This window comes from Neofelis nebulosa, chromosome 7 (genome assembly GCF_028018385.1).
Source record: "Neofelis nebulosa isolate mNeoNeb1 chromosome 7, mNeoNeb1.pri, whole genome shotgun sequence".
Lineage (NCBI taxonomy): Eukaryota > Metazoa > Chordata > Mammalia > Carnivora > Felidae > Neofelis > Neofelis nebulosa.
Window position 1 is genome coordinate 22,890,104 of NC_080788.1, and position 20,548 is coordinate 22,910,651.

At 42.8% G+C, this 20,548-nt stretch overlaps 1 protein-coding gene across 1 annotated transcript in view; it reads left to right on the forward strand.

The window, feature by feature from the left end:
• The window catches only part of CHRNA7 (cholinergic receptor nicotinic alpha 7 subunit), a 112,674-nt gene that overhangs the window by 57,616 nt on the left and 34,510 nt on the right, over positions 1–20,548 (forward strand). The window contains exon 4 of the mRNA XM_058736848.1: positions 4,408–4,517. Coding sequence (XP_058592831.1) covers positions 4,408–4,517 — 110 coding nt within the window. The remainder of the gene's footprint in view (positions 1–4,407; positions 4,518–20,548) is intronic.

Here is a 20,548-nt window from a genome sequence, read left to right on the forward strand (position 1 = left end):
CCTCTCCCTGGAGACTGAGGTTGGGTGGGGCTGAAGGTTCCTACCCTGTAATCAAAGCTTGATCTTTCTGATGACCGGCTGCATGCTGGCAACCTGAGGTGATCTCGGGCACCCACCCTAAGTCACCTCACCTCAATAGAATAACCTCTGGTGGGCTCAGAAGGTGCTCCATATGAATAATAAGAGACACTCCTATCCTCAGGAAGTTCCCAAGGTTTTAGAAACCATGTGCCAAGAACCTGGGACATAGACCAAATATGTTTCTTATTATACCAGAATGTACTTTTTTTTTTTAAACAAAGAAAATGTTCTCTTTCTTCTCTCTCATTATCCTGCTATAAATATTTCCATGCATGTACATGCACACAAACTTAAAGTTTCCTATGGCCTCAAGGTAGATGTTAATGGGGGCCAGTTCTGAGACCCATGGAAGGATTAGGGTTCTTATGGTACATCTCAGATCAAGGGCCCCTTCCTCCCTTGTATGTCCCCTTAAGAACCCCACATAGTCATATCTTGAAGATTAAATGAGAAGGGATCCCACAGAAATAGGGAGAGAAGGAAAATCACAGACTCTTCCAGATGGTCTGGGAGTATTGGCGTTTCTAGACTGACACTATCAGCTGCCCAACATGCCACACACTGTCTGTAGGAAGATTTTGTGCAGGGCCTCTTGCCCTCCAGGGATCTGAGTGGGGAGTGAGTGCTTTAAGAGGATAGAAAAGCTCCTTCTGGAACATTATTATTCACAAGCCCCTTTACACATCCATTCTTCAGAAATGCTCATGGAAACCTGTGGCGTCCTGGGCTCTCCTGCTCCCAGGGCACACAGCCCCAACATTCCTGCTCCGGCTCCCAGTGCCCAGTTGATGAGGCTTCTGCACCTTTAGCTGTAGCTTGGTTGTTACAGCTCTCCTGTCCTATAGTATCTTATGAAATGGAAGAATCCCTCTTTTTTTTTTTTAAGCCATCATTTGTCATGGGCCTACCAGGGCCACATGACTTACCTGCTGCTGCACACATTTCATCCTTCCAGTGCTGTCCTGCCCTGTGAGGCAGACACCTGTGAGGAAGCTGCAGCTCCCGGAGGGGGTATTTACCTTGTTAAAAAACAAAATGCAACCAAGTAAACTTGAAGATCTAATTGGCTTAATTAAAGGATTTGTGAGTTGGGCAGCACCCTATCTAGCAAGTAGAGAGAGCTCACACAAGTTGTACAAAATGGAAAGTTTTTATAGGAAGGAGGGTGGGGCAAGAAAGTTATAAGCAAGGGAAAAGAAAGGATTGTTTCAGGCAAGGTAACCTTATCTTTGGGGGAGGGGCAGGGGGTTTTATCAAGCAGATTATATCTCATCTTCCATTGAGGGATGGAGAGGGCCCTGTGGCGACAGATGACTTCACAGAGGCTGATCAGAAAATTCCTGATTGGCCCTTTAAGACTTAGGTTTCTGTGAGAGGTTGAAAATACAGTTAAGTATTAAGCCTCAGTTTGGTGACTTGGCCTAAGTAATTTTGGGCCCATGTTTTTGTTGTTGTTGTTTGTTTGTTTGTTTTTAATGTTTATTTATTTTTGAGAGAGATGGGCGAGGGAGAGCATGAGCTGGGGAGGGACAGAGAGAGGGAGACAGAGGATCCGAAGCAATCTCTACACTGACAACAGAAGGCCTGATGTGAGGCTTGAACTCCTGAACCCTGAGATCATGACCTTAGCAGAAGTCCGACACTTGACCGACTGAGCCACCCAGGTGCCCTGGGTTGTTTGTTTTTAACAATCTTCTTGAGGGGTGCCTGGGTGGCTCAGTCGGTTAAGTGTCCGACTTCGGCTCAGGTCATGATCTCGCGGTTCGTGAGTTCAAGCCCCGCATCAGGCTCTGTGCTGATGGCTCAGAGCCTGGAGCCTGTTTCAGATTCTGTGTCTCCCTCTCTCTCTGACCCTCCCCCATTCATGCTCTGTCTCTCTCTGTCTCAAAAATAAATAAACGTTAAAAAAAATTGAACAATCTGCTTGAGCTCACACAGCTGGTCTCTGCCACAGCCTTGGTGTAAACCCAGATGTGCCTGAGTTCCACAGCTCTCTGCAGCCCCCCTTTTCTTTCCTGAGGGTGGGGGAGACCCAGGTTGGCTTTTGAGTGAGCAGATGGGGGGCTCCTTCAGAGAGGATGAACAGCCCCTAACTGCCAGTGCAGAGAGATTGGGTTGGAAGAAACATCAATGGTAGAGCCTACTGATCACTCTTCTTGAAGTCAAATAATGCAGTTCTGAGTCCTGACCCAGTGTCTGACTGAAAGGATGTTGCTTCTCTGTGCCCCAGTCTCCTCTTATAAATAGGAATAGTAATCATGCTGGCATCCCTGGATCATGGCAAGCAAGGTGTACATGTGACTCTGAACAAACCAAATGGTCAGGATACATACTCATGGGACACATGCAGCTAAGATGATGGGTTGGGTTGAGGAGATGTGAAATTGCTGGGGAAGTATTGTGCAGCTCACACATGCCATCTGAAGAGGTTGCGGTTTGACCAACCAAGGGTTTCTACTTCCCTGCTTTTCCTCCCTGCTCTGCCCATCATTTCAGCAGGTGGGGGAGATGGGCATTTGCCTGCCATGCCCACCTTCGCTCTGGGAGCCCTATGACCATGATTAGCATGGTGGCAATAGTGACAGTGACAGGCATCCCAGGGTGAGATATGAGATCCTGGTAAGGAAGGCACAGGTGTTGAGTGTGGAAGGGGTTATCCCCCTGACAAGGGAGAGAAAAGAAGGGAGCACTGGGCAAATGGTACAGAGACAGAGCAGGCTGGAGCAAACACAGTTTAGTTCATGCCTATGCATTCCTGCAAACCAGCTCCAACAAGACTGGCCCTTCTGGGCACTGTCCTTCTCCTCCCCTTGCGTATCCTTCCTGCTCTTCTCCCCTCCTCCCTTCCCCTCTACTAACTACCCACATCAATTAGAAACATCAGTAGGGTGGCTCTATCCTAAATGTTCCAAGTGATTTTTTTACCACATTATACATTGATGGATCTTCATTCTCAGAGGCCCATGGCTATAAAGTCACATTACTCACCTGGCTATTCCCTCTCATCTGACTTCATATGGTCCCAGAACTGGAACAGCCTTTTTGGATGCTTGCCTGTCCTCTCCAGAGGATGGTGGGATCTCTGGGACGTGCTCTGTGATCCACAACCCCTTGGCTACAATTCCCACATCTCAATAGCTTTGAAAATTAAAGGGTTTTTGTCCCCCTTGATGTTGTTTTTGTAACTTTGCATCAAACTCACTGAGTCTAAAATCAAACCGAAATAGATGTGCAGTGGAGGCATTTATTTTTCTTACTTAGTATCAGTATGCACGTTTTGCTGCAGAAATAATGATATGTTTGATTATGGGGAGTTGCCTAGATCCCAGCTGGAAGTGTTGCATCACATACCTTTCTAAATCTGAGGTCTGAGCTCCAGATCATGGGTGGCCCCAGGGAGACTGGGTACAGGATGGGGCCTTTACTGGGGGTCTGCCCTGATTATGGCACATTTGTAGGAGGTGCTGAGTCCAAACGGGCCAGCCCTGCAACCCTGGCTTGGTGGAGCTGTTTGTATAGCAGCTGTAGGTGGGATCTTACCCGAGCAGTCTTTACAGAGCTAGTGGACCCTAGGTAGGGCTGAGCTATGTGGTCCTTGGACAAGGGACCCCAGGCATGGGCCTTCCTCTGGAAAAGGTCACTCAAGAACCAATTTTGGACCTGACGTCAAGCAGATGCACCTGTGTTGGTGTGTTTATGACTATTTCCTGAGTCCCCATCTTCACCCTTGTCCCGATTCAGTGTTTTACCACCAAGGCCATGTGTTTGCATTTTGGGGTTGTGGCATCAGAAGCACTGTTCCTGCATGAAAATAAGAACTCCAGTCCAAAAACACATCCTCCTTAGAAGCTTCTGAGAGGTTCCCCAGCAGCTGCAAAAAGTTGTTTCATGGAAATAAATATTCTTAATTTTTCTAGCTTAGTTCATATTCCAATTGAAATAAGTGAATTTATTTTTCCAAAGTGTCCTTTCAGTGGAGAACTTTGAAAGTAAAACAGTTACTCATTTGGCTAGGAAAAAAAACCCATCTGCTGTGGGAGGGGAAGCCTTCGGGGCATGCAGTGGACTGGAATTAACTTTAATGCTACTGTTCGAATGTGGTCATGGTGACAGCAGGATCTTAAATGTGATTTTTATGCTGTTCATGGTCATTTTGCAAGAGATTACTTAATTCTCAGTTTCCTTATATTTTATAGATAACAATTCAATTATGTAAATAGTATCTGGAACTCTTTTTGGCTTTGAATGTATCTAATAATCCCTTATAAGAAATATTAGTAGGCAAGGAAGCAAAGTGCTGCTAATGTCATTGTCTGTGTGTGTTAGTCTTGGACAGATCACTATTTACAATGGAATATGTCAGAATATCCGGGCGTGAAGACTGTTCGTTTCCCAGATGGCCTGATTTGGAAGCCAGACATTCTTCTCTATAACAGGTAAGCACACTGGACAAAAGGAGAAATGATTTTAGTTTTGCATATATATAACAACCAAGCATATTTGAATATTTCATCGAAATGCCAGACCCTGGGGCGCCTGGGTGGCGCAGTCGGTTAAGCGTCCGACTTCAGCCAGGTCACGATCTCGCGGTCCGTGAGTTCGAGCCCCGCGTCAGGCTCTGGGCTGATGGCTCGGAGCCTGGAGCCTGTTTCCGATTCTGTGTCTCCCTCTCTCTCTGCCCCTCCCCCGTTCATGCTCTGTCTCTCTCTGTCTCAAAAATAAAAAATAAAAAAAAAAGTTGAAAAAAAAAAAAGAAATGCCAGACCCATGATCTGTAATTTGGGACCATTGCTGCCCATGATGCTTTGTAAATGGCCAAGCCTTTGAGAAACATTCTGTCCCCCTCTCCCATGTTCTCTGCCTTGGCATGAAGACTTGCATTACCCAGCACTCTGCCTGAGCACATGTCTATAGGGCTGTGCATTATAGGTACATATATACTTTTGTGCATATTGGCACTGGGTCCAAACAGTGGACTCCAGTCATGCATGTCAAGGGCCAGCAACTTATGGTGTGATCATAATTGCTGCCATTCAGGTGCAAAGGTTGGACCCAGGTCCTCATCTGATGTATTCCCATTGTGCATTGGGAGAGTCCTGCTGCCTATAGCTGAGTGCATGAAGACCATCACCTCTAGCTGTGCTCAGAAGCTTGTGATGCAGGTGGAGTACTTGATAGAAGAAATACAGATAATAGTCATATTCTAATATGGATTAAGAACAGGAATCCTGCTCCTGAGGTCAAGAAATGAGGGATTCATTGTGAACCAGGACAGTCTGATTTGTAAACCAGATGCCTAAAAGGTATTCAGGCAAGGTAAATTTCTAGAAGCACTAAATCTTTTTTTGCTAAGCTACATAATCAAAATAAGGGGATCCAGAGCATCTCTTCCCAGTAAGGTTTAGAATGTGATAACGAGCTTAATATTAAAGAAAGATACTTCCTAATTACAACTGCTGCATTTGGTCCTACCGGGAAGAGGGAAGAGAAGGAAGTCCCATGCCTTCCTGACTTAGAAAACAGTGTGACCATTGGCTACTGTCCTTGGTTGTCACCAGCTGATGTGTTTGTCCTACACTGACTGCTTCTAGGAGGCTGGGTGATTTCATTTCTTGTGTCAACTTTTAATTCTGTCTTTCTTGCTGGCAGTTACATTTCATTTGAATAATTGGGCTTGTTTCTAGAAGAATAGTATTCCCTTCTGATTTGCTGCCACTCTTCAGTTTCTTAAATTAGTTCAGACACCTGAGCTCTGAAACATGTCTAAAGTTAGAGTAAGTGGTCCCCAACGGAGTAGGTGAAGCACATGGAACCCCATGGCTCATCTTTGGATCATTAGTTTCCCAGCCACTGACATCAAAAGACCACAGAAATACATTTTATTTTGGAGGCTGGAAATACAAGATTAAGGTGTCTGCAGGTTTTGTTTCTTCTGAGTCTCCTCTCTTACAACTTATAGATGTCCATCTTCTCTCTGTGTCTTCACATGGTCTTCCCTCTGCACATGTCTGTGTTCTCTGATCTACTCTTGTGCCGACTACCATCACATTGGATTAGGGACCACTATAACAACCTCATTTTAACTTAGCTACCTCTTTAAAACCTCCAAATACAGTCACATACTGTGGAACTTCAACATACGAACTAGGACTTCAGCATGTGAATTTAGTGGGAGTGGGGGGGTGGGGAACACAATTCAGCCCATAACAGGGGCATTGCAGTTGACTTCTTAAGGACAAAGAGTCAGCATTGGAGAAGTCTGGGTATAAATTGTAGCTGTAATATTTAGTATGTTATAAACATTAAGTCTCAGATTCCTCCTTTGAAAAATGGGGGAGATGCCAGCTTCAGAGTTTGGAAGGGATAACTCTGCGGATGCACCTAGCATGCTTAGTGTGGTACTTGGCAAAGATTGAATGCTTAGTGATGGTGGTTGTGCATTTATAGACATGGTGATGAGGATTTCTGCTCAGAGTAATTAAAAAAGAAATGTCAATAATGTTTTTACATTGTGCCTAATTTAGTTCTTTTTCATTTGAAATCAAGAATAGATATTACAATGTGGTAGAAACTTCATGAGGTTATAGAGGTGCTTCTTATCACTTATATGTAGCACCTCAAAACCTAATAAATAAAATGTTTGATGCTTTTAATGTTCTGGCTAAGGAAGAGTTACCATGTATTCTATGCAAACTGAATTTCAAGGAGCAAAGATGCAGTCTCCACCTGCTGTCACCAGGGAGCGGGATCTCAGAAATAATGGTACCCACCCCCCCCACACACACATCTGACCCAGCTGATGGTCCCAGAGCCCCTTTCCTCTCATGTTTCCCCTTGAGCTCTAAATAACTATTTTTCTCTTTCCTCTTTTCCTCATCTCCCCATTGACCACATCCACCAGCTTCTATCATGGAATCTGTACAGGCTGCCTCCTCTTCTGCTTTAGTTTTTCTGAAAAATGGGATATAGAACTTCCTTTCTGAAGTAACTGTTAAATATATGGCTTGCATGTCCACACAGACATGATGTAGGATAAGCAGGTTACAGAATACATGTAAGCCAGTCATAGACACAGTGTCAGTTATTTTTTGCTGTCTGAGAGACTATCCTGAACTTAGTGTCTTAAAAAAAATGTATGCATATGACTTCTCACCACACTGTGGGCTAACTGACCCATGTGGTGGCCTGTCTGTTTAAGTCAGTTGTTGGCAAAAAGCAGGGGGCTGAGGCTCTGATGGGCTGGAATGTGGAGAGCCACACCCCCCAGCCATTGGTGGGAGCACAGCTGGGACAGTTACCTGTGCCACCTTAGCTTCCTCCATGAGCCTTTTCCACAGGATGCAGGCAACCCCCAGTGTGTGGCAAGAAGTGTTCGGAGAGGGAGGAAGTGGCAGCCACCAGGCTCCTTATGAACTGAGCATATGAATCCTAGAACAGCCCCTTCACTGCACTCTGTTGGACAGAGTAGGCAGGAGCTCAGCCTTGATCAGGGAAGCAGAAGTCAGCCTCACGTCTCTAGGGCACACAGGTTGGTGGGGAGGAAGGAAGATGAAGGTGTGCTCTATGGAAGGGAAGAGGTGAAACAGGAAGGCCAGATTAGAGTTGAGGGGGGAATGAAGGACCAAAACAAACATTTGTAATGAAGGAGCACTCAGTTAAGTGCATGCTGGAGGGACTGGTAGGAAGGAGACAGAGGGTAGGTAGGCAAGCAGACAGAGTTTCCAAACACAGAGTGATCTCCTTATCCCTTGCCTCTATTCGCTGGCTTCCCTCTACTGTCTGGACACAAGTCATGTGGCCTGGCTGGCAGGGATGAGTGGTCCAGCCCACCCCTGTAGCTGCCTCTTACACCTCCTGCTTCCTGGCTAGATGTTTGTCTTTCAACTCCTTGGTGTGTCTGGACTCTTTTTCACTACAGGACATTTCTGTGAGCTCCCCTCTTGGTGTGGAATGCTTACCCTTCTTTCATCCCTCAGACCTCAGCTTGACTCCCTGTTCCACTGAGTCCCTGTTGTGTCTTTTTGCCATGCCTTACAGAAAAGGCATTCCTGTCCCCTATGGCACATGGGCTCTGCCACCCCCCTGGGGGTCTAGAGAGTGCTTAATAAATATTTGTGCACAGACAGGATGGAAGGAGGAAGCAGGGATGCAGGAATTAAGAGAAAGGGGGAAGGGGATGGGTCTCTGTGACATGAGCACTGCTAACAACAAGAGAAGGAAGGAAGGAAATCATATTGGCAAGCTGGAAAATATGAACCTGGGCCTGAGCCAAAAAATTGACAGAGGAAGTAGCAAAAACAGGCTTGAATTTAATAGGATCCTGACCTTCTGATATTCTGTTATTGGAGATTTTGAGAGATGTTGAGCTTAATACTTTCTGCCAGCTTCCAGGCACTCCAAATAGTATGTTCTCTCAGTAGGCTTGTGTGATGGTTCATTAAATTGTTGTGTTTGCAGGGGGAGCTTTTCCTTAAGGAGGGGAGCATGCCATCATTCTGCATAAGCCATGATTTTGAAGGGAGCATTGATTCAGGTTAGGGGAAGCATCACAAACACGTCCATCACGTTTCTTGCTCTATTCTGGTTTGATATTGGAGTCCAAGCTTGAGCCACGAATGGTTTTGGGGATATAATACATTTTTCTGTGCTTTGAAGAGGTTGGGTCATTGCAAAGCAGCCATCTCGGCATCATTTCTGGGATGGGCTGCTTTATTTCCCTGATGGATGGTGAACAAGTTACAGTGCTGCCAGCCAGCTGGCCGGGTTGCTCTGAGGAGAGGACAGGCGCTGATAAAAGCATCCCTGCCGGATGCTGATCCCAGTACTTTCTTGGTTGCTTTATTCTGCTTTACTTTAAGCCTGCAGTTCAAGGATTTTTCTGAACACAGTCTTGCTCAAAGTGAGTAGCAGTTGTGGATAGCTTTTCATGATTTTCCCATTTGGACAGAATGAAAGGCCTCACTCTTATCAGCAGTCAGCTTGCAGAAGAAAGCCTGAACTGCAGTGACACCTTGGCCACCACTGCCTGCCCTGTGAAACTGCAGGCAGCTACCTCAGCCTCTCTGGTCTTCTCCATTCTTAAGCTGCTCAGTCAGAAAATCCCGTAATAATAGTGGAATCTTTGTTGATGAGTGTATTTGAAGATGTTTTTGTTGGCTCTGTATTGGTAGGACATGAGGTATCAACCACCCCTTTCTTATAGCCTGTGCAAAGCTGCATTTGCACATCTGCAGACTCATGTTTGCCTCTGCGATTAGAGTCCTCTGGCTGTAACCCTCTTTCTGTCACAGATTCCCATGACCCTGTGGCTGACAGCAGAGCCTGGAGAGGGGGTGATGTATGCAGGACACACCTGGGTGGAACGTGGTGATCCAGCCGATAAGGGTTAATGATTGTGTGCTGATCAGTGACTCACTGATTTGGTTCACCCAGAAGTCAGCCTACAACAAGTACTTCAGCATATGGTTTATGGATTTTATTTTTTATTTTAGAGAGAGAGAGAGCACTGTGAGTGCTGGAGGGGCAGAGAAAGAGAGAGAGAGAGAACCCCAAGCAGGTTCCACGCTGTCAGCACAGAGCCCGATGAGGGGCTTGATTTGGTTCACCCAGAAGTCAGTCTACAACAAGTACTTCAGCATATGGTTTATGGATTTTATTTTTTATTTTAGAGAGAGAGAGAGAGAGCACCGTGAGTGCTGGAGGGGCAGAGAAAGAGAGGGAGACAGAACCCCAAGCAGGTTCCACGCTGTCAGCACAGAGCCCGATGCAGGGCTTGAACTCACAAATGATGAGATCATGACTTGAGCTGATACCAAGAGTCTGATGCTTAACTGAGCCACCCAGGTGCCCCTCAGTGCATGGTTTATTTGGGACAGGAAGTGACTCAGAGAAGGGAGGGAAGATAGTATATGCATTAAAAATGCGCTAAAAAGCAAGCTGCTGCTCTGGGCAGTGGGGACCCATTCCTGCTGGATACCTCTGTGGTGTTTGTCTGTCAATTGCCTTCTGTCATAGATTGACAGTTGCTTCCAGGAATGGCAGCTCCCTGACACTGGCTCTGCTTGCCTGCCCCATGCATGGACCGAATGTGTGCTGGTGGCCAGAACCTCAAGCTGGGCTGCTGATGGTTGGAAAAGGCAGCTGTCAGGGCCTTGGGTCTGATAAGGACAGCTGTTGACGTGGTTAGCTACAGCACACATGGGTTTCACACTCAAGTTTCAGTTGTTGTCACCTTTGCCTGATTGAAGTTCCAATCCTGACTCCTGATGGGAGGACAGCAATGAAGTGAGTAGGAAGGAGAACATCATAAGGACTTAGGGGGTTTCTCAGCCAAAGCAGAGAGGAGACAGACAGGTAGCAAAGATAATGGAGAAGAGCCGGGACCTGCATCCTTGTGAGTGGCTGTAGCCCTATTGTGGGCTTCATGTCTTATCATGGTATCACATCAGTCCACATAAAGAATGGGATCTTAGGGAGCAAGTCTCTTATTCAATTTAATGCCTCTTGAAGAAGGTTAACCAGTTGGTGTTCAAGGGCCCAAAGTTCAATCATGTCTGGGCTGGGGCTGGGGATGGGAACAGGAGGCCATTACCAAAAGAATATGAGTTAGCAGCTCTTGGATGTGGCACGAATCTTCAGTTAAGCAAAGATAATTTTGCAGCTTTGGACCTCCCAGAGAATGAGGTTTTATGATGTGCTGTTATAGCATGATATACATTATCAAATATTCAGACCTAATCTGGAGGGAGGCTGTTTCTAACAAGGTGTGGTGGGAAAAGAGTGGAGCAGTTACCTGTTTTTAAGTAGTGAGTGGAAGCGGCCAACCTATGTGTGCATCTCCAAAATCATCCTCTGAACTATCTGTCCAACCCTCCCCTTTCTCACCCCTGCCCCTTTGATGTTTGTTTTTAATTTGTTCATTCACTGAACCAATATTTAGTGAAGGCTTATGTGCTGTTATCACACACTGTCCTAGGATCTGAGGACACAGAAGTGACCAAGCCAGACAAAAATCCCTGTGCTGTAGACAAATAGAAGAGGGGAGCACACATGCCAGATATCTGGGGCTCCAAGAAAAAGAAAGCATGGAGAGCATGTAGGGAGTGGTAGAGCCTAGGGTAGGTCGTGAGCCCAACAGAAGAGCCAGAAGGAGGTGGAGGAACAAGTCATAGAGCATCAACGAGGTAAACGTTCTTGATGGAAAGAATAACAACGGCACAGGCCTTTCAGGGAAGGTTGTGAAAAGGCTTGAAATGTGAGAACAAAACAGACAAGAGAAAGATGACCCAGTAGCCTATGACATGTTATGTGTGGTTTCACACACCTTCCAGGTTATCAGAAACTATCTCGGACTATGTCATGGTCTTTGAACTACTTTCCAACTCTGTAAGTTCTAGGAAACCAATAGTAATGCAAAGGACTCCAGTCCATAGAGAAGCAAATGGATTTTGTTTGGTGGACTGATTCCTGTTAACATATCTCATCCATGTTTTGGTTGCCTTTGTATGTGTCAGCTTTTTGGATGCTTCTTGGAATTGGTTTTTGACACCTTGCTTGTTCCCTCATTAATGACTTAAGTAAAAACTTTGACACATGTTCATTTTATATTTGTGTGTCATGCTTTTATCTTTGAAACAAATTGATCTTTTTTGACCACCCTGAGATGGAAACATGCCATCTGGGTCTGCCGAGGAACACAAGGGGGTGATGTGGCTGGAGTGCAAGGGTGGAGAAGGTTAGAGAAACAACAGGGTGTGGCCCAAGTGTTGGAGGTCTTGGCTTTTACTATGAATGACATGGGAGAGGCTCTCATCCTTTGGTAGAATTCCATTTCTTTTTTTTTGCTCTGAATAATTGTCAAAATACTTATTCATATTCTTCATCTGACTTCTTCTTCTGCTATCAACTGATTCACATTCCATGGTTATTTTGTTCAGAAGTTATCTGTTCTTCTCTGCTTGTACACTTCTCCAAGATGATGGTGGTAGATGTGTTTTGTTTTTGTTATTTCCTCTAGCTTCTTGGAAACGTTGATGGAGGGTGGGCACACGAACACATGTCGTCATTCAGCCACTGTCAGCCCAGATACTTGTCTGCCCCAGGCTGACTCAGGGCCCAGCCTGTCTGCACTGGACAGCATGGACTGTCCCTAGTGAACCTTTAGCACCTCTGCCTGGTTCCACTCTTTCTGCAAAGGGCTGGATGGGTCCAGAGTCCGTCTTTACATCCACATTTCTCAGGGCTGGAAACTGGTGCTCAGAGAGGTCCAGCCACTTGCCCAAGGTCACCCAGCAGGGTGTGCCTGACTCCAGAGTCTCATGTCCCTAGGCTGGCCTGACTGTGGTCATACTTTTTAGAGCTCTTTTATTTTTCTGTAACTTAGAAAAAGCAAAATAATTCCTCTCTCACTCCCTCTGAGTTGACTCTGCTTTTAGACCTTCTCTGGGCGTCTCTTTTGTCTTTCATTCTGGAAAGGTGAGTCTGTCTCTTCCCGGTTTCAGAGCATCTGACATCCAACTTTTCTTTCACCAAATCCTTTGCCAGCCAGAGTGGGATGACAAAATGCAAACCACTGTGCAAGGGTTTGAGCAGAATTTCAAACAGAGGGCCAGGTGCTGCAGCAAGCAGAGTTTTCTACGGACGGCTTTGCATCCAGATGGCCCAGGCAAACTGTCTTTCTGCCTATGGCATGGGGCCAGTCCACTGAGTGCCCGCTCCCTCCCTGCACCCCGAGGGCCTTGTGAGACTGATTGAGTCCAAGGGCGTGGCTTTTGGAGATGAGCTTATTGATCTTAGTGGCATCGGACACAGAGCCAACATGATTGTAAGGGTCTGTGTAATAAATATGTGAGACAGGAATTCAATGGAAAGTTCAGTCATCATCATGAGCTGCCTGAGAGAGGACTGGACAGGTAGCACAGTGGTGGGGGCCAAGATCAACCCTTGCCTGCACTTCTCAGACTGCTGTGGGGGTCCCTGCAAATTTCCACTGCCCACCCAGGGCTGTATTCAAAGCCACCTGCATGGAGGAGCACATAGGAGTTTGTTATTCACAGGAAGAGATGTAAGAAAGAGAAACTGGCCCTCCCCAGCAAGCCCTGGGAGGCTGACCTACAGAATGCACTGCCCCAGCAGAACATGCCCCATGGAGAGTATGAAAGCCTCGAGAAATGGGTACTTTAACTTGCAGGGCAGTGTCACAGGTGTGATGTGGTTGATGCTGTCAGTTCAGCTCAGGAGAATTTTCTGAGGACCTACTATGTGTGAGATGCTGTGCTTCTAAGAGGACACATATTCAGTGTCCTGGAGGCACTTGTAATCATTAAAAAATCACTTTACCCTGGGTGGTCTCATATGATTTGATTTGATGGCTGGGAATTAAGATCCCCAGTTCATCTGTTTCTGAGACTAAATGACCTGCACGCAGAACCACAGCCTTGACTCCAGGCCTTTTCACTTTTCCCAGTGCTTAACACCTTCTTCGTGGATATTGACGAAGGCTCAGAAGATCATTTTACAGGGGAGAAATGATGTGTGTCAGTGATCTGGCATCTTAGAAAGATCTGGAAGAGGGAGATCCTCATCCAGAAGGCAGAGGGGAGTAGTTGTTTATGGGATGGTGGCCAGGACTGTCTTCCTGAGACAGTCATGGGTTTTTAGTCTGCTGTCCTGGCACAGCTGTGAATAGTGCTCCTTTAACTTCTAAGAGTGACTCAGTTTAGACAATAATATATGTGGTATCCTCATTTTGGGACAGTGGCTATCTAGAGAGAACAGTTAGATTAAGACATGGGTGCCAAGAGAGGGCATTTTCGTGAGAAAAAAATGAAGTTAGGCCATAACACATACCTCTTTAAAAGAAGTGGTGGGGAAGAATCCTACAAGAGATCAAATGTTGCAGATATGTGCTTTGAATGCAAGGAAGGGGATGAAGAATAGGATAAGGTCAGGATGAACTATAATCAGGAATTCAGTTCAGTCTGGCCAGGCTTCTCTTCAGGGGCTGTCCCTACCTGGGCCACTGTGTGCCATGGGGACTTGGTGTTTCTAAGTAGCATGCCACATGGAAAAATCAGGTTTAACATTCTCCTCCCTCCCTGCTGGCTAGTGATCTCTGTCAGAGAGACCATGTTCTGTACGCATGCTTTATCCCCCAAAGTTAGTGTGGCAAATAGCACATGGAGAATATCAAATTACAGTGAACAGGTACACTATTGGGGACATTACCTGGGTCGCCAGTAGGGAATTTCTGGAGGTTAGAACTCGGGTAATAGGGCTAGGAACTTAACACTGGATTGATTATTCTTCCCAACACCAAGTACATACATACATTACACATACATATATACATACATACATACATACATACATACATACATACATACATACATACATTCTGGTTGTTTGGGGTGGGAATGTTGGGTATGAGTCATTAAGATATACATGGATTTTAGCCTGAGAAACAAATTAGCCTAGAGATTATCATTCTTCTTTGTCCTTCACTTTCCATACCAAAATTTCATGAAGGATTATTCAATGATAATTGCTTAAGTTGTCTTTTAGTATGGTTCATCGTCTTTTATTTAAAACAAATTTTGCATTCTTAGTGAATGAAATCTATTTCGTTATTTTATTTATGTATCCTCTATGGCTTTGGGATCCCATACTAGAAGATTATATATGCATCCATTTAATACTTTAAAAAGTTTATATGAAACTAAACTACTAAGGTAAACCAAAGAGGTTCCTTTGTATTTTGTGTTTTTTTTTTCTTTAAATTTTCATAAATGGTATGAGGTAAGAGTCTCCCTTTATTTCACTTTCAAGACTAGGAAATGATTGAACATGATTTAATGAGCATTTCATCTTTTCCTCAGTGAATTAAAATAGGATGGTTGTATTTGTCTCTTCATGTGCCAATAGCATACTGAATACTAAGCAGGGTAAACAAAAAAGAAACATATATCTTGAATATCACACTGAAATTTAAAAACATTGAGGATGAGAGAAAAATCAAAGCTCTCAAAGTGAAAAATCATTGTAACAAGAAACAAATTTGCCCAAGTTAATAGAGCATTACTTTCTAGTATTAGAGAGAAATTCTTTTCAAAAGAAAATATTTTACTGAACTGAACTACCCAGGCAAAAACTAACGTAGTTTCAAATTTGTGAATACTTGAGTGATTTACATACTCAAGGATATACTTAGCAAAATGGGATGAAACCCAAAAAAAGGAGCGAGCATGGAACATATTCATGAATTGTTATCAAGGAAAACACTAAAAGTCATAGTTAAGTTTAAATATTTGATAATATGTTTAAATAAAATAATAACTAAGAGGTTTGGGTCAGTAGGAGATTGAGATACAGAGGAGTGTGGCATGGAAATTTGCTGTTCTGTGGTTTGTGTATGGTAAAGATACCCCTGTTAAATGTACAAAATGGCAAAAAAAAAAAGTACAATTTATGTGTTGCATATTTGAGTAGATATATTAGAGAAGAACTGGTATTATAACTTCCAAACCACTAGACATAAAACAAATAATGAGAAGAAATTGACTAGTACACCAAAATTCAGGAATAGAAAAATAAGAAATAATATAAGAAAGTATGGTAAAATGACAATAGAAAAGCAGAAATAAGTTAATGTAGTCACTAATCACAAAAATGCAAATAGTTTTAAATCCCATAACAATCCCTAAAGTAAAATAGACCCTCTGATTGAGTTGGCATACAGGGGTGCTGGTGTGGCTCAGTAAGTTGAGCATCCAATTCTTGATTTTGACTCAGGTCATGATCCCAGGATCGTAGGATCAAGCCCAGGGTTAGCCTCTGTGCTGAGCTTGAAGCCTGCTTAAGATTCTCTCTCCCTTGCCCTCTGCCCCTCTCCCCCACTCATGCTCTCTCTCTCTCTAAAATAAATAAAATTAAAAAAAGAAAAAAAAACAACAAAAACCCAATGGTGTGCTATATTCAGAAGACAGATTTTAATAAAAATGATCTAGCAGAATTAAAGGGATTGAAAAAGGTTTGTATTAAAAATGCCAAAAAAAGACACCTGATTTAGCAGTGTTCTTATTCAACAAATAAAAAATAAAACATAAAAGGCATGAAAAGAACAACATAACTAAAATTTAAATTAAAAAAAAGGCATGAACAGGGACAAAATTAATCTTTTTATATTGATTAAAGGAAAATTTACTGAGTAAACAAAGTGGTTATGAACAATTACATGGCAAACAATCTAGCTTCAAGATATTTGCAACTAATACTGATAAAATATATAGGAGAAATGGAGAAAACCAGAATTTTAGGAAATAAGTATGGTTAATAGGATTAAATAAAATAATTGATAAGACTGAACCAAGAAATAGATTTGTACCCAATAAACAAAAAATATTAAAAAAAAAATTTTTACCTTTATTTATTTTGGGAGAGAGACAGAGTGTGAGCAGGGGAGGAGCTGAGGGGAGGGAGACACAGAATCAGAAGCAGGCTCCAGGCCCTGAGCTGTCAGCACAGATCCCAATGCGGGGCTCGAACTCACAAACCATGAGATCATGACCTGAGCCGAAGTCAGACGCCTAACCAACTGAGCCACCCAGGCGCCCCTAAACAAAAATCATTTTTAAATACTCTTGAAATATTTATAAAAATTATTTTTGAGTTATAAATAATATCTAGTGTATATTCTAAAACAGATCTCCTACAGCTCATATTCTCTGATCAAATGCCATAAAAGTAGAAATAACAACAAGGGGATTATGATATAGTATTATTTTTGTATATGTATCTATAATTTGTACCTATTTTTTTAAAGAAACTCTCAGATTAGTCTCAGTATATAGAACCTTTCAAGAAATATCTTTTAAGGAATGAATGATAATGAGAGCAAACATAGCAAGACCAGGGAGATATGTAAAAGTAATGCCTACAAAATAGGAAACAAGGAAGTTTGAAATTTGGTTAATAAGCCTGTACCTCAAAAAGTTAGAAAATGCATACCAAAAAACCTGAAGAAAGCAGAAGGAGGAAATTAATGAAGAGATAAGCAGAAAAAAAATTTAAAGACACAAAACAAACACACATTTAGAAACAAGAAAGTCAGAACTAAAATCTAGTTCTTTAAAAACAAAAAAAACCCTAAATGACTAAATGAAAGAACACACACACACACACACACACACACACAGAATATCTCATTTAAATGGGTGATTTTCTAGGGGAATACAAATTACTGAGTATACCTAAAAAGTAGAAAATCAGAATAGATTTAAAAATACATTTTAAAAATGTAAAAGGTAGGCAAATATTTACATTTTTAAAAATACATTTTTACATTTGAATTTTAAATATTCAAAGAATAGGTAAATCTACATTATATAAATTATTCTAGAACATGGATAAAAGATGGAAAATTTATACCACTGTTATAAATTAACATGGCAAAGACATCTCAATAGAAGAGAACTATCAACAAATCTTGCATGTGAATATGGAATGCAGATATTCTAAATGAAACACTAGCAGATAAAATCAAGCAGTGCATTAAGTGAAAAAGACCAAATAAATTTTATCCCAGGTATGCAAAGATGGATTAACGTGATAGGCTTGCTAATGGAATTCACTACATATCCATGTTAAACAAGGAAACAAAGAAAAAATCTCAACTGACAGAAAAATATATTAAGTTCAGCTAAATTCTTGATCCAAACACATTATAAACTAAGACTAGAAGAAAACTTTTATAATTGGATAAATATTATCCACAAGAAAACTCCAACAAACATAAAGTTAACTGTTGAAAAGTTAGACAGATCCACATTCTAGTCAGAGATAAAGCAAAGATGCCAGATATTCCTGCTGCCAGCGGTCTGTTGGAAGGCCCTAGCCAGAGCAAATTAAAAATAAGAGATCTAGATATTACAGAGCAAGACATAACACTGTCATTGCTACTAGTTGATTATTTGTGTAAATATAGAATTAGCTGACAAACTTTGAGCTAATAAGAGAATTCAACAAGGAAGAGAGATAGCAGCTGAGTTACATATCAGCAGATAGTAACATGGAAGAAAAAACCTCATTTACAACAGTAAAGATAACTGTGAGATACTGAGGGAAAAAACCTGGTACAAATGTGCCATACCATTGTGAGGAAAACTATAAAATTCACCAAAGCATCTCAAAGAGAGTGAAATGGCATGTGTGTTCTTCCCAACCCTCTTTCCAACGTGGCCACCCAGACATTGAAAGCAGGATGCAGTAGCAGGACTGCTATGGAAGGTTCCTAGGTCAGGCTCTAGAACCATGTCTGCAGTCTTTTTGCACCCGGTCAAAGGGTCCATGACGAGACAGTAGATTAGCTTTGAAACTTCTCAGATTGTTCAGTGGTTCCTTTGGTGGCCCTCTGAATCCTAAGAGCATTCTACATTCTGCTGCCCACTTTGACTCTTCTGTTTTGATTCTCTGACTTCTGCTCTGACTTAAGAAGCTCCTTGAGTACTTGTTAACAATGGAGACATCATCTCTACCTCCTCAGGGTCAAATATAGCAATGTGAAGTACAGCTCAGGAATCTGCCACATATGGTCCCCAGGCCAAACTTTGGAAGACCCTGCCTGCTGAGCACTAATACCAGCTTGCATTCCTTTAATTAGATGGAAGCCAGCAGGGATTTGGTGGCTGGAAGTTATGAATTTCAGCCCATACACTAACCTCAATTTTATTCTTGTCTCCCTATTGCTGTTGAGAAAAAGACCAACTGAATGGTAAATTGTGCTCATGCCATTGGAGACTATGGCAAAAGAACCAATGAGAACTTGATTTTAACCATCTGAATGTTTCTTTCTGGTACTTACTTACTTACTTAGTGCTTCTTATTTTTCCCAGGGATGCATTAATGCTAGACAATTTTAGTGACTCATTACAGGATTCCTTACTCATTTTTGTAATCAACAGGTAAGATGTGTTATGATTATAACATAGTCCTTTGATGTTCTTGGTAAGCAGAACATAGTGTGGATTCCATTTTATGGTCTTCCAGATGGTTCCTCTAAAAAGTTTACTGAAGGGACTCCTGGGTGGCTCAGTCAGTTGAGCATCCAACTCTTGATTTTGGCTCAGGTCATGACTCCAGGGTCATGGGATTGAGTCCATGTCCAAGCCCAGCTCCACACCTAGCACAGATCCTCCTTAAGATTCTTTCTTTCTTTCTTTCTCTCTCTCTCTCTCTCTCCCCCCTCTGCCACTCTCCCCTTAATGCTCACTTGCTCTCTCTCTCTCTTAAAGAAAAAATAAATAAGTAAATAAAAGGCTTATGGAAGATCTGTGGCAGTAGCATCTAGGTGTGAAGGTTGCAGTTCTCTCTCAACTTCCAATACATGTTGTCACTTTTTATCTTGTCTTTGTTGACCCTTATTTATTATGAAAGCTAACTTCATATTGAAGGCAAATTAAAGACAGACATCTTCATATTTCAAAATACTATCATTAATGGCCATGACAAAGTCAAAATGCTTAATTTCTGTCCCCCCTTCCCTAAACAGCTAAATTTCATTTTATATGTCTTCCTTGAGTCCATCCACTTAATACATTTTTAGGTGATTGTAATGACTTCATCTTTCAGTCATCATAAACATTTTCCATGTTTCCATGGATTTTTCGTAATCATCATTTTAATGGTGACATAATAGTCCATTGAGAAGATGTATTTTAATTGACCATTGTTGGATATTTGGTAAAGTTTCTAATTTTTTAAAAAAATAATCCTACCTTGGGGCGCCTGGGTGGCTCAGTTGGTTAAGTGTCTGACTTCAGCTCGGGTTATGATGTCCTGGTTCGTGGGTTCGAGCCCTACATCGGGCTCTGTGCTGATAGCTTGGAGCCTGGAGCCTGCTTCAGATTCTGTGTCTCCCTCTCTCTCTCTCTGCCCCTCACTCACTCATGCTCTGTCTCTCTCTTTCTTTCAAAAATAAATAAACATTAGAAAAAAAATAATCCTACCTTGGGGCACCCGGGTGACTGTCGGTTAAGTGTCCAACTTTGGCTTAGGTCATGATCTCATGTTTTGTGAGTTCAAGCCCCCCATTGGGTTCCATGTGCACAGCTCAGAGCCTGGAGCCTGCTTCAGATTCTGTGTCTCCCTCTCTCTCTGTCCTCCTCCACTCACACTGTGTCTCTCTGACTCTCTCTCTCTCTCTCTCTCTCTCTCTCTCAAAAATATACATTTGGGCTCTTTCCATACTTTGGCTATTGTTGATAGTGCTGCTGTAAACATGGGGGTGCATGTGTCCCTTTGAAACAGCACACCTGTATCCTGTGGATAAATGCCTAATAGTGCAATTGCTGGGTCTTAGGATAGTTCTATTTTTAGTTTTTTGAGGAACCTCCATACTGTTTTCCAGAGTGGCTGCACCAGCTTGCATTGCCACCAACAATGCAAAAGAGATCCTCTTTCTCCACACCTCGCC